This window comes from Bidens hawaiensis, unplaced genomic scaffold (assembly GCF_021521415.1).
Source record: "Bidens hawaiensis isolate Kalapana, Puna unplaced genomic scaffold, B.hawaiensis_p1.1 tig00008556_1, whole genome shotgun sequence".
Lineage (NCBI taxonomy): Eukaryota > Viridiplantae > Streptophyta > Magnoliopsida > Asterales > Asteraceae > Bidens > Bidens hawaiensis.
In genome coordinates, this window is record NW_027491615.1 from 520410 (window position 1) to 533683 (window position 13274).

General features: G+C 41.6%; 1 protein-coding gene and 1 pseudogene across 2 annotated transcripts; one reads left to right on the plus strand and one right to left on the minus strand.

Annotated features, from left to right (window-relative positions):
- Nucleotides 1-5051: 5051 nt before the first annotated feature.
- On the plus strand, nt 5052-7712 carry LOC143529487 (NADP-dependent malic enzyme-like). Its single transcript, XM_077025267.1, has 10 exons — nt 5052-5273; nt 5378-5498; nt 5580-5654; nt 6370-6521; nt 6617-6722; nt 6795-6860; nt 6951-7046; nt 7139-7294; nt 7376-7474; nt 7572-7712. The coding sequence occupies exons 1-10, from the start codon at nt 5098-5100 to the stop codon at nt 7677-7679; spliced, it is 1155 nt and encodes a 384-aa protein (XP_076881382.1). The 5' UTR covers nt 5052-5097; the 3' UTR covers nt 7680-7712.
- A 1116-nt stretch (nt 7713-8828) lies between these two features.
- Nucleotides 8829-12905, minus strand: LOC143529488 (protein TIFY 8-like; annotated as a pseudogene). The gene is made up of 6 exons (XR_013134670.1): nt 12519-12905; nt 11235-11419; nt 10618-11044; nt 9922-10009; nt 9718-9839; nt 8829-9323 (listed from the first exon to the last, which is right to left on the minus strand). The product of XR_013134670.1 is annotated as a protein TIFY 8-like (transcript).
- Between the last annotated feature and the right edge of the window lie 369 nt (nt 12906-13274).

The following is a 13274-nucleotide window of genomic DNA, read 5'->3' on the forward strand; positions in this document are numbered from 1 at the left end:
GCACCTCCGGACCCATGACGGTAGGCTTGGCCAACCTACCTGAGGCGATGACCCAGGCGACTGCGCCTGCTTCAGTTGTTGGTTCAGTTGCTCACCCGGTTGAGCCAACTGTTCCAACTGTGACGACGTCCCCGCCGGCTGTCAGTGCCATATTCACTGATTCCTTCACTGAGCCGGTGGTGAGTGTTTCTATGGATTCTTCCACAGCCGCGGCCGCGGTTGTGAGTTCACCTTCGGTGAGTTCACCTTCGTTGGTTTCTACCACGGCGGCCTCCACTATGCCTCCTCCGGCGCCAGCGACTACGGCCGGTCCTTCAGGTATGTCCGGTGTTGGGGCGTCAAGCCAATCTCTGCCTCCTTCCCATCTGCCTGACCTCTTGGATGGATATCCGTTAGGTTCGGGTGATGGGTTTGGCGGCTACAGGCCTGTCGTCGACCCTACAGGTGCGTAGGGTTATTTTGGCCTTTTTATTATTTTATTTTATATATATTTTTTTTATCATCTTTTCTTAACTGCCTTTTGCTTTTGCAGTGTCGGATTCCAATGAAGTGTATGTTCCACGATGGAACATCCGCCGAGGAACAACCCTTCGGACGCCTGTAGAATGCGTCGAGTGGGTGCGCCACGCCGCCCCAAGGGGGGCGCTGGGGGAAGCAATGTCAAGCTACCAGGAGGGTAGGTTGACAAATGAGCTCCGGATTCTCCTAGCCCGGATGCAGCCGCGCGTCGAGCTGCTTTGTCGTGAAAACGACAAGTTAAAGGCAGCTCGGATCCAAGAAGTAGCTCAGGCGCGGGCTGTCCGAGAGGAGAACAGGAGGCTCTCCGCTGTTGCTGCGGAGAAGGAGAAGGCCTTCAAGGCCCTTGAGGTTGAAGTTCAGGCCCGTCTCGAGGCCCGTTCCAAGGCTGCCCAAGCTGTTAACGAACAGCTTCGGCTGGCTAAGGAAACTGCACGGAACGCAACTGAGAGGGCCACCAAGGCTGAAGCTGTTGCTGAGCCTCTACGCCTCGAGAATGAGGAACTTAAAGCCAAACTAGAGAGGCTCCAACAGGCTCATGATGCCTTGGCCATGGAAGACGCCAAGAAGCTCCAAGAGATCTTGGACCAGAGGGGCGTGCTTGACCATACTGAGCGTAAGCTTAAGGGCGTCGAAGAGGCTGCGGCTAAAGAAGTGTTGCTTGCCAACCTTAACAAAAGTGAAGCCGAACGCGCCCGTAACCAAGCTCAAGCTGCCCTCCAGGAGGCTCTGGTTACCAAGGAATGGCTTCTACGAGAAGCGTTGTCGCAGGTAAGCTTAGCTTCATAATGTCTTCACGCTTTTCTTTATACTTAGAAAAGGTTTTGATACTTGTATTTTTGTTTTGTAGGTTGTGCATCGGGTCTTCACGGACACATCATATGACGATGCCATGAGCGCAGCCCTCAACGCTTCTCATGAGGATGGGGAAAAGGCTGGCTTCCTGCTTGGTCTAGTAACCGTTCGACGCGCGGTTGTCAATAGGTTAGTTCGGTTTCCTCTATCATGATTTGTGCGGGTAGGACCGGCACTTTCATTTAGTGGGATGACCCAACTTTACCTATAACTGACCTGCGTGAAGGTTTGCCGTTTTTTGTGTTTATGCGGGTTTTGCCGCCTTCCACACGCAACGACTTCTTCACACTTATTTATGCGGTGAAGACCGGCATATCAGTGTTTTGAATAAATTAACCGTTCGACGCGCGGTTGTCAATAGGTTAGTTCGGTTTCCTCTATCATGATTTGTGCGGGTAGGACCGGCACTTTCATTTAGTGGGATGACCCAACTTTACCTATAACTGACCTGCGTGAAGGTTGGCCGTTTTTTGTGTTTATGCGGGTTTTGCCGCCTTCCACACGCAACGACTTACTTCCCCACTTATGTATGCGGTGAAGACCGGCATATCAGTGTGGAAAGTTCATTAAGTATAAATGTAAGGTTATCAGCGTCAATGTGATAAGGAGAATCATTTCCATTAGAAGTGGCTCTGGGCCTTTTCTTTTACAAGTTTGGAATTGATCTACATGCACTGTGTAATTGAGCTCCCTTCCATGTTGTTTGGATGGGAGTGCCATCGAGCCGATATGCACTTGGTTCGGAATCTCGTTGTTTACGCAGTATGTAGTCTCCAACATTGTAGCTGTAGTTTCGTGTTTTTCCCAACTGGGGTTCTACACGCGTTGGCCTGTTCAGCATCCTTTACGCCACGAGGTGTGCGAGTTCTCCATCTCTGACGAATGTCTCGATGTTGTCTTTCAAGTCTATGCATTCGTCGGTGTTGTGGCCTTTTGTCCTGTGGAAGTCACATAATTTGCTCTGATCAGCGTTGTGACGCTCTCGGATTATTGGAGCCTTTGGCCATGAGAGCCTCTCGGTGTCGAAAATCTCGGTGACGCTTTTGGTGAGCGGCGTCAACCGGGGGTTCCGGTTCGACGACTGCCTGTTGTCCTTTCCGCCTAACCGAGGGTGCGAGCCGGATGAGGTGTCGAAGTTTACCCTTGACTGCCAAATACCTAGCTTCCTCTTTTTGTTTAGTCGGGCGGTAAGGACGTTATTTTCTCTTGTTTTCTGGGTGTAGAGGTTTGTGCTCTGGGGAAGATCTCTACCCAGTTGCCTTTCTGTTTCCGCGAAGCGTTTAGCTGCTGTCATGATGGCATCCCATGTGGATGGCATGTCATCTTTACCCGTTAAGGTGCGGATGAGCTCTGGGTCTTTCGCGCCCTGGATGAAAGCAGCGCGAACAAGATATTCGCTAATACTACCCAGACTTAGCTTCTTTGAATTGAAGCGCGTGATGAAGTCTAGTAAAGACTCATCTTCCTCTTGGATGCAGTTGAGGATTGTCCATTGCTCTTCAGTGTACTTTCTTTGTTGACTGAAGTGTTGGTTGAACTTCTGTTGGAAGTCTGCCCAATCGTAGATGTGGTGGACCGGTAGACGGTCGAACCACGCTCTGGCTGCTCCAACCAGCGTCATCTGGAACATATAACACCACGTGGGTTCCGTCCAGTTGCTGACGGTTGCCCCCGCTATGAATCTGTTCAAATGATCGTCTGGGTCGGATATACCATCATAAGTGCCGATGTTGGACATCTGTTTGGCACTTCTTGGGGCGATTGCTTCCGCAATGTCCCTTGCAAACTTGGAGGTTCCCGCATTTGCAGCGGTTGGTCTGAAGGTTTTAGAGAAGTCACGTGGGTTTCCACCCGCGTTTTTTAGTTTGAAGGTTTCTCCCAAATTCCTTCTCGGTTGGAAGTCCGTGTCCTTACGCTTCCCTTTCACCTTATGGCGAGGGTTTACGTCGGTGTCGGATTCCTCCGAATCATCGTCCAAGTACTCGCACTCATTGCTCATGTTGAGTGCTTCCGAATTCGTCAGCCTGTTGGAGTGAACGTAAGCGTTCATTCAACTCAGCTTGGAATTCCTTTTGACGTTTTTCCGCCCACGCTTTAACTTGTTCAAGTGTTTGGCGGGGGTGCCTCGTCTGTTGTCTTTCCACCTGGGTATCAATGAATCCCAGGGGAGGATTGTTTACTGTACTTGCCCCGACTCGGGTAACCGGGGTAGTGTTTGTAAAATTTACTGCACTTGCCCCGGCTTGGGTAACAGGGGTAGTGTTCGTAAATATTGTGTGGTCGCCGGTGTTCCCCCCAGTAGCTGGGGTTGTGGTTACCGGGGCTTCTTGGTCACTCGTTGGCCTTGGCAACGGAGTAACCTTAACCATCTTTCTAGAAGTTTGAAAAAACTGAAAAAGAAGTAGTTCTAGCTTTGTCCCACGGATGGCGCCAATGAAGAAACACTAATCGACCCCGGGCAGATTATGGACAATCTGGGGGTTAAATAGATGTTTCCCACGAGGGGTTAGATCCGGCGAATATGGTTCTTCTGATAACCTGCAAAACAGAACCGTGAGCTCGTCACTGAGAAGGGGGGGGTACCTCCTTGTGACCACCCTCCGGCGTGAGAATCAGACTAGATTGCTCTTGAATATAAGTGTATATTAAGAGAATGACTAGAGCAGATATCAGGTAATATATCAAGATATGAGATATGAGATAAGATCCTACCATTCCAAGGTGTTGGAGTATTTATAGCCGAAGGTAGGTTTCCAAGCAGGTACAGCCGGCTGAATAGTGTTCCTGTTCTGCCAACTGTGGGCTACGCACATGCCATGCTGGTGGTTGGTGGGTAGGCAGCGGCTGATAGTGACCAGGCCGGCTGTGTACTATTCCTGTTCCACCAACTGCAGGCTATGCACGTCCTCCGACAGGTTGGTGAGTAGGCAGCGGCTAATAGTGACATACAGTACAAGAGGGTGCTGCTCGTCATACTGTTGTCAGTGAGCTGTCGTATCCTTGGTCAGATCTTTTGTCCATACCTCGTCAGGTACAGTACAAAAGGTCCTCCAGTATCGTACGGACTGGCTCATTTGGGCGGGAGTTTTCCCGGCTTGCTCACTCCTTCTTCAGGTGACATTACTGAATTATTTAAGAGTTAAGTGCCTTGTGCGTGTAGCCTTGCTGCGCGGGTAGCCTTCCCTGATGGCTAGTATCCGTTGCTGCGGGAACAGGCGGAGTACGTCGACCATTGGGAGGCTTTTCCTGCGGGAACAGCTTGCGTACTGCGCGTAAGGACGTCACGTCTCTGAGCATGGTGGGTCCTGCGGATCCAGTTGGTTTCTGCGCAGACGTCTCTCTTCAAGGTGAGTTGCGAGTTTAGCCTTTGCGCAGACGTCCCTCTTGAAGGTGAGTCTTGTGGGTTCAACTGCGCAGACGTCCCTCTTTGAGGTGAGTCTTGCGAGTCCAACTGGGCTCTGCTGGGACCTACCTCTTCAAAAAAGAATAAGAAACCTTCAACATTTAGATGGTCACTCTCCTACTTTCTCTCTTGAACACACACACATATAACACACATTTCTCTCACATTTCAAGTTCTCATTTTTTATAAAAAATTCACATACAATATATCAAGGTTTCTTCATCCTCCACATTTAATCAAATCTTGAATAACAAAAAGTTATTAAAAAATTTGTGGTAGGTCACACATTCATCTTGTTCCCTTAATAATATTCTTCATCTCTAATGGGATTAATATTTCGTATTATAGTTTCATGCTTTTGTTTACATATTCTTGCCACATTATTTTCAGGCATTTTGAGGGTGATCATCATGGGAAACGATGGAGACGGTGCGGTTGATAACAATTGTTGTGTTCATGGAGGTCAACTTGTTACTCCTTGGAACATGTCGATTTCAAGGTGATCATTCGTGTGGTTTAATTGTTTAATAAATGCTTACATTATGGTCTTGTTGTTCTAACAATTTTCTTAAATGTTATATTATTAAAATTTGCGCGATCCAGTGGGCATAATTTGTTGCGTGACCCGCGCCATAACAAGGGGCTAGCGTTTACGGAAAGAGAAAGAGAAGCTCATTACTTAAATGGGCTTCTTCCTCCCACAATATCCAGTCAAGAACTCCAAGTAAGTTGGTGATATTTGTACACATTCATGTTTTTTTTATTTTATTGTTTTTTTGATTGTTTTCTTTGTTATGATACTTAGGAGAAGAAAGTGTTGCAACTGATCCGTCAATATCAGGTTCCTTTGCAGAAATACATAGCTCTGATCGATCTTCAGGTACTTTTCGATATCAAACGACAAAAAAATAACATGATCTATTTCTAACGAGCTAAGTTGAAACGAGCCCGAGTTCAAGCTCTATTTCTAATTAAAGCCCAAGATCAACCTCGTTTCGAGCTCTATTTCTAAAGCTCAAACTAGGCTCATGAATAGTGTTACAAACTCAAGTTCGGTTTGTTTATTATTTTTATAAATGAATTTATATACAATTTAAATTATTTTTTTAATATTTCAATTAATATAGAACTATTGTATATTAGGAATATATATGTTTACCATTTATATTACTTTTTATCTATTTTTTTTATAACAATTGTTACATAAGATGAATGTATAGAACTATTGTATATTAGGAATATATATGATGGAAACCATCTATGAGAAAAGGACATTCAAAAACAAATATTTTGTCATGAATTATTGTAGAAAAAGATATAACTTTAATATATTAAATAAAAAATTATATATTTAAAAGCTCGTTCAGTCTCGTGAGCCAGCACGGGCTCGATAAGGGAAGCTCGGGCCCGGGTTCATATGTATATATTAAACAAGCTTCTTTAAAGGCACAAGCTCGGCCTCATTTAAGCTCGGCTTGATTCAAGCTTGATTTTAACTAGCCGATCTCTAGTAGCTCACGAGTGGCTAGGCTCGTTTACACCCCTAGTTATGATCATTTACACATGCTTTGTTACTTGAATTGTGTGTGTTGTAGGAGAGAAATGAACGGTTGTTTTACAAGCTTCTAATCGATCATGTGGAAGAACTACTCCCAATTGTTCACACTCCCACAGTTGGTGAAGCTTGCCAGAAATTTGGAAGCATTTTTCGGCGTCCACAAGGAATTTACATCTTTTTAAAAGACAATTATGATCACATTTTCATGTTCTTAGTTTTATATAAATAATAAGATAGTTAAGATAAAATATTTGTAATGTTTTATAACTATATATGATCATCAGAGGGCGTGTTCTTGAGGTGTTGAGAAACTGGCCTGAGAGAAACATTGAAGTGATTGTTGTGACGGATGGTGAGCGAATATTGGGCCTCGGTGATCTCGGTTGCCAGGTGTGATCTCTAACGCGATGTCAAAAGCATAACATGTTTGTCTAAATGTTAAAAACTGATTATTATGCGCAGGGAATGGGGATACCAGTAGGAAAACTTTCTTTGTACACCGCACTTGGAGGAGTTCGACCTTCGGCTGTAATTATAATAATTATACTTTCGTTTGCAGCCACATTCTGAGAACTTTATAAAAGTTGGTTAACCGCGGTTTCTTAATATTTGTTACAGTGCTTGCCTATAACCATTGATGTCGGAACAAACAATGAGAAGCTGCTTAACGATGAATTCTACATTGGTCTAAAGCAAAACCGAGCACGAGGAGAGGTATTGTTAATTCTTGTTACCTTATCTTGTTGTTATTATTATTATTATTAATTTTTAAAAGAGGTGGAATAATAAGCTTTTGGTTTATGTAGGAGTATGATGCCTTGTTAGAGGAGTTTATGAATGCAGTCAAGATAAACTATGGAGAGAAAATCCTTATCCAGTATGAAGATTTTGCAAACCACAACGCGTTTACTTTGCTTAATCGATACCGCACAAGTCATCTTGTTTTTAATGATGATATACAGGTAATGCAGCTTTGAATTAAAGAATTTGTGCTCAGAAAATGGATAATTTAATCATATGTTTTGTCTCACTGTTTTTTTCAGGGTACTGCGTCTGTTGTTCTTAGTGGTTTGCTTTCGGCTTTGAAGTTAATCGGTGGCACCCTTTCCGATCATACATTTTTATTTCTAGGTGCCGGAGAGGTATTTCTTTTAATGACGAGTCGTTGGTGTATTGTTAACTAGCAATGAGTATTATAAGTTTATAATTGTCACGTGTGATTTTCATTCTTGTTTAAAGGCTGGTACGGGAATAGCAGAACTTATAGCGCTGCAAATATCGAAGCAGACGGGTGTTAACGTAGAAGAGGCTCGCAAAAAGATCTGGCTTGTTGACTCCAAGGTATGAGAAACATATATATATCATATGCTAGTGTTTTAAGTTGTGATAGTCAGATAATAACATGTTTGAATGTTTGCACATAGGGATTGGTTGTGGGTTCGCGTAAAGAGTCACTTCCACACTTTAAAGTTCCATGGGCTCACGAGCACGAACCGATTAACAATCTCTTAGACGCCGTAAAGGTACAAAGCCTGCATCCATTCACCTTTCTTTCCTTTCATGCAAAACGCGCTTATATGACTTCATTATGTAGGATATCAAACCGTCGGTACTAATAGGAACATCCGGTGTGGGGAGGCAATTTACACAAGAAGTTATCGAAACCATGTCAGCTAATAACGAGGTTAGTTTCCTTCTCAAGAACGATCAATAATCATTTGTTTTAAGAAACTCTATATTTATTTGATCAAATGGCGCGTATGTAGAAACCTCTCATTATGGCTTTATCAAATCCAACATCGCAAGCAGAGTGTACCGCCAAAGAAGCATATACATGGAGCAAGGTACTAAAACTGTTAGAAACTTTTGTTGTATTTCAACTTCCATTTTTTGTAATGTCATATCTTTAACTTCTGTTTTTCGTAGGGTAAAGCTATATTTGCTAGTGGGAGCCCGTTTGATTTCCGTGACATATGAAGACAAAGTATTCGTGCCTGGCCAGGTTTAAGCCCGACCTGAAAACACTTGGACCGTTTCATTATTGTTTCCAAACTTCTTATGGTTTCTTCAAAAAACATGCAGGCAAACAATGCTTACATATTCCCTGGATTCGGTTTGGGATTGATCATGTGCGGGGCAACAGGTGTGCACGACGATTTGCTTCTGGCAGCGTGTAAGTGAAAAATCTGAGATTTACATCTTTGTGGCGTTCTTTTAACCAACGATTTTATCAACTATGTTAAATCCTAACATGTTTATGCAGCTGAAGGTTTAGCATCACAAGTAACAGAAGAAAACTATGCCAAAGGATATTTATTTCCACCGTTTTCTTGTATCAGAAAGATTTCAGCACATATTGCAGCCCAAGTAGCTGAGAAGGCATACGAACTCGGTAAATCTTTTATTTCCACCTTCTTTTGATTTTCTGTCTAACCCTCGAAGGCCACCTGCTCAGTGTGCGCTGAGCTTTGGTGGGCCCGTGAGTTTTTCTTAGCGAGTTCTAATGGTCACTAAAATATACAAATGTAATTTTTGAATTATCTTTTCAGGTCTAGCTTCTCTTCAACCTCGTCCTAAGGATCTCGTTAAATTTGCTGAGAGTTGCATGTTCTCCCCGGTCTATCCCAACTATCGTTGATAGCTTTATTTTCGTGCGTTTTAATCATTTAAGCTTTTTTTGTGTCCTGACAAAAATATTAGTTTAAACATTGACAAATAAACAGTTATGTTTGTCCGAGTTTGGGAAACAGTTTTCAAGATTTTACTGAAACTTTTTGGCATTCAAAGTACAACTGAGGTGCATAGATTAATTTGCGAATGTTCATAGTTAAGGATTATAGCTAAACTACACCATTATCCAACTCCCTACAACAATTATCATCCGTTTATGATGTTATCAATTACCTTAAAGTTTCCAACTCGTTCATTCTTCATTGTTTTTCCTCACTCTTTTCTTCTATACCGGATCCTCTTGCATCTTTCATTGACATGATAATGGTTGTTTGTTTAGGAAATTATAAAGGACTTATGAATTGCTCGTGGGCGTTGATTACGAGGCATGAAACCTATTTAGTCGTGAGGAGTAAATGATTAGTGAACATGCTCGTTACGGTTAGTTTAAGGGCACATGACAAGTTTTAACTGGTTCTACAAACTACTCGTGTGTAATCATAAATTACTCGTCACGACTAGTTTATAATACTTATTTTGGGAATTTCTTGCAAATGACACTTAAAACCTGAAAAACGTTTTCATAAACGCTTATCTCGGGAATTTTCCCGAGATTTTAATAGATACGTTTTGTTTAGAAGTGCAACTTCTTTGTGGTTATTCGTCCAGCTAAAAATGTATAATTACCAAAACGGACCGTTATTTGCTAATGAATGAGTCATTCTTACCGCTCAAAGAAAAAGGCTCAACACCGGATGGTTTTAGAGATGAGTTTGGTAAGAAACTGGTTGACCATGATCCTCCATTTGATCCAGCTAGGGTCATAATTACCTCAGCCTGTAACCGGGATTGCTTATAGGACAAAACTAGTATATTAAAGCAGAAAGAGTGAGAAATGAAATAGAGTATGTATCTTGACCTTGTTTGGGTGAACATCATCAAACACATGGGCTTGACCACCATAGAATATGGTCATCTGGCGGCTAACAGACGAAGATCCCTGATGTCTGTGATTATAAACAGTAAATCTCAAATTAATTGATCATTTTATGAGTTTATTGAACTAAGTTATTACTTTTTTTAAACTAGAAATTAAGCGCAACTTGTACTGCACAAGTATAGGGTTGTTCAAAAAGCTCGCTTGACATTGACTCGTTTATAAATGAGGCGAGCCCGAGCCAAGGTAAAGCCCCCGCTCATTAGCTTGCTCGTTCGGTTCGTTAAAACTAAAGCCCAATTTTATTATATACAAATTTTAAATTTTATAGTTTATATACTTTATGTGTATGTTAACATATTATTATTTGTATACATCATTGTGTGTAAAATAATACAAAATTTTTAAAAACTTGTAAAATTTAAAAAAAAAACCAGCTGGCTCGAACTTTTGACAAGCCAAGCTCGAGCTCAATATTTCATCTTGTTGGGATAACATGAGCCCGAGCCCACCCTGGTTTGATTTGGCTCAGCTCGGCTCGTTTACAGCCTTGAGCATGTGGTGGCCTTCGGAAGGTTATAGTAGGAAACCAGTGATCCTGAGACCTCTATTAGATAGGAATCAGGTGCTTATAACCACCCTTGAAGGTAAAAGATTAAACAGAGTTATTATACTTACGGAGGCGGATTTGAAGAACCAGGCTCATTGTTACTGATTAGTGACTTCAACTTGCTGCTGCTTGGTTCACCTACTGTACCACCAACATTAACCGAGCTTAAAATCCCAGACCCTTTGATTCCAGTTCTACTTCATCAGCAGCTGACTGGGACATCAAGGGTGAACCTGCATTGGAATCTTTGAATCTGTTTGAAGACGCCGGTTGATAACCGTAAGGTACAGCAACTTGAGCAGCACGCGGAGGGTACTGTAGTACAGGCCCAACGTTCACAGGGATGGCTCGGTCCCATTTAGATGCATTGGTTGGTTGTTGTTGTTGTACCATGTGAGATGATGAAGATGATGTTGGCCTCATTTGATGCATGCCCATGAATGGTTCGTCTTCGTGTGGCCATCTCGGTCGCTCTCCGCCCACATTTCTTAGCATCTAACCATATAACATATCATACATTAGGAGTCGTTATACATGCTATTTAAAAGGGAACTGTGACACAACTTGTTACTTGTTTACCTGTCACTTTATTGTAATCGTTTGAATGGTAAATGCAAAAAATTGAATTATATAATAAAGAAAAAAAAGAATTATGCTATTCACTTTCAACGAATAAAAAACGTACTTTCATCAAATGTGATGTCTCGGGAAAATCCGGCCGCAATTGGGGGATAACTTCTCTTGTAGGGGGCAAAAAACCCGAATCGGAGTTACTTCGCTTACTCCCGGAATATCTAATCTTGGAGCCTGCAAAATCGGGTTTTTGACCGAAGTATGGCACCCCTTCGAAAAATGTTCCAGGCTGCCTTTCTGCCATGGTTAAAACAAGAACATATCATCAATCAAAAGCACAAATGTGAACATTTTACTTCTAAAATTCCAAAATATTGTTGTTTTTCTTTTTGGCCAACTCCAAAGATATGCACGGGCACATTATACAGACACCATTGACATGTCATACGGACCATATGATCATATTACTATGACATAATAAAAATGTTTTGTCCGGGCCATATTAAATGATACCATCATATTATACATGTATGATATGGTCAGTGCCACAAAAGTGACTAACGTGACCACTGGTAAAGTCATACGGCTTGTATAACTATTTTCATCTTGTTATACTGCTCGATTTGGTTCGGTTCAGTTATTAGCATTAACCCAACCGAACTGATCGGTTATCGGTTCGTTTCGGTTAATAACCTATATCAAACTTAGGCTAAAATTTTGCTTAAAAGTACATGAAATGAATGCTTAAATACATGAAATGAAGGTATAAATATATAAAATTGAGATATTAGTACATGAAATGGAGATATAAATATATGAAAATGATAGTATTACACAATTAATACATATAATACATGAAATAGAGGAAAAAAGGCTTGAAAATATGAAAAAAAAATGAAGAGTTCGGTACGGTTCAGTTAATTCGGTTTTTGATTTTTTCGGTTCGGTTTCATCGGTTTTCGGTTCGGTTTCGGTTAACGATTCGGTTATTACTCACCCCTCATATACCGCTATATGATGATGCCACATAATATATTTGTAAAATCATTTTTAATGGAGGTAGTACTAACTATGGTGATGCCATTGATGAAACTAAACTAACCCACTCAAAGACATACCTACCCCATGAAACCCAAATCATATAGATAGACATTGTCATAAGGTAAGTACTGAATCCAGTGAAATCATGTAATAATGTACATCTAATTAATGCATCAACACTTGTACTTAATTACCATATGCGATCACCATTTCCCAATTTAGAAAACTCACAATATTTATAAAATTTCACTAAAAAAATACAACAAAAAGAATCAACTTTCGAAACCGAAAAACCAAAAATCAAGAAAAAATGTAACATTTTTAAAAAAATCAAGATAAAGAGATTGCTACTAACCAGAGCCCAAATCAGAAGTGGTGGAAACCAGCCCACCGCCTCGGCCACCACCGCCAGAGACGGAGGCAGAAGGCGAAGAGCCACCACCGGCGGCCGGAGCACATCCACGGCCAAGAAAGTCATGTAAAACAGTAGGTTTGACATCATCAGTGGCATTATTAATATTATTAATATTAATATTATTGTTGTTACTATTATTATTGTTGTTGTTTTCTGCCATAATATTTAATAAGGAGGCAGCCATAATCTCATCTCAAATCATCACTTATTATTATTGTCATCATCATGATAAAGAGAGAGAGACTGTAAAAGAAAGAATTAAAGGAATTGTATAAATATATTTTTTAAGAGAGAAATAACTGAATAAGGGTTTTGTATATGTTTTTGTGGTTTCATGATGAAGAAACGTGGATCGACTCACTGGTAGGCGATCTACTTTCCTCGGGTGTGATTATGCTATTTCACCGATGGTTTCTCTTGGATCTGGGTTCTTCCACCTACAAAATGAACAACACCGTAAACTTACCCCTCAGAAAGGGACAGAGGGGTCCTCTTTGGGGTAACCCTCCGGTGTGAGAATAAGTATTTGTGGGAGAAGATAATAATATGTGAGAGTAAGGAATTTGGAGTGTATTGCTTAATAGCTGAATACTCTGTTATTGTATGTGACTGTGTGTTATGATGTGTCCTCTCCTTGTGGAGTTGATGCTGTATTTATAGTGCTAGGGTTTCCAATGATTGGGGCTCAGACCCAAT

Excerpts from the sequence above, each read along its gene's own strand:
- LOC143529487 (XM_077025267.1), top strand. The coding sequence starts at position 5,098 with ATGGGATTAATATTTCGTATTATAGTTTCATGCTTTTGTTTACATATT. Across the intron at positions 5,499-5,579 it reads TATCCAGTCAAGAACTCCAA|GAGAAGAAAGTGTTGCAACT; the intron begins GTAAGTTGGTGA and ends TATGATACTTAG. Across the intron at positions 6,522-6,616 it reads TACATCTTTTTAAAAGACAA|AGGGCGTGTTCTTGAGGTGT; the intron begins TTATGATCACAT and ends TATGATCATCAG.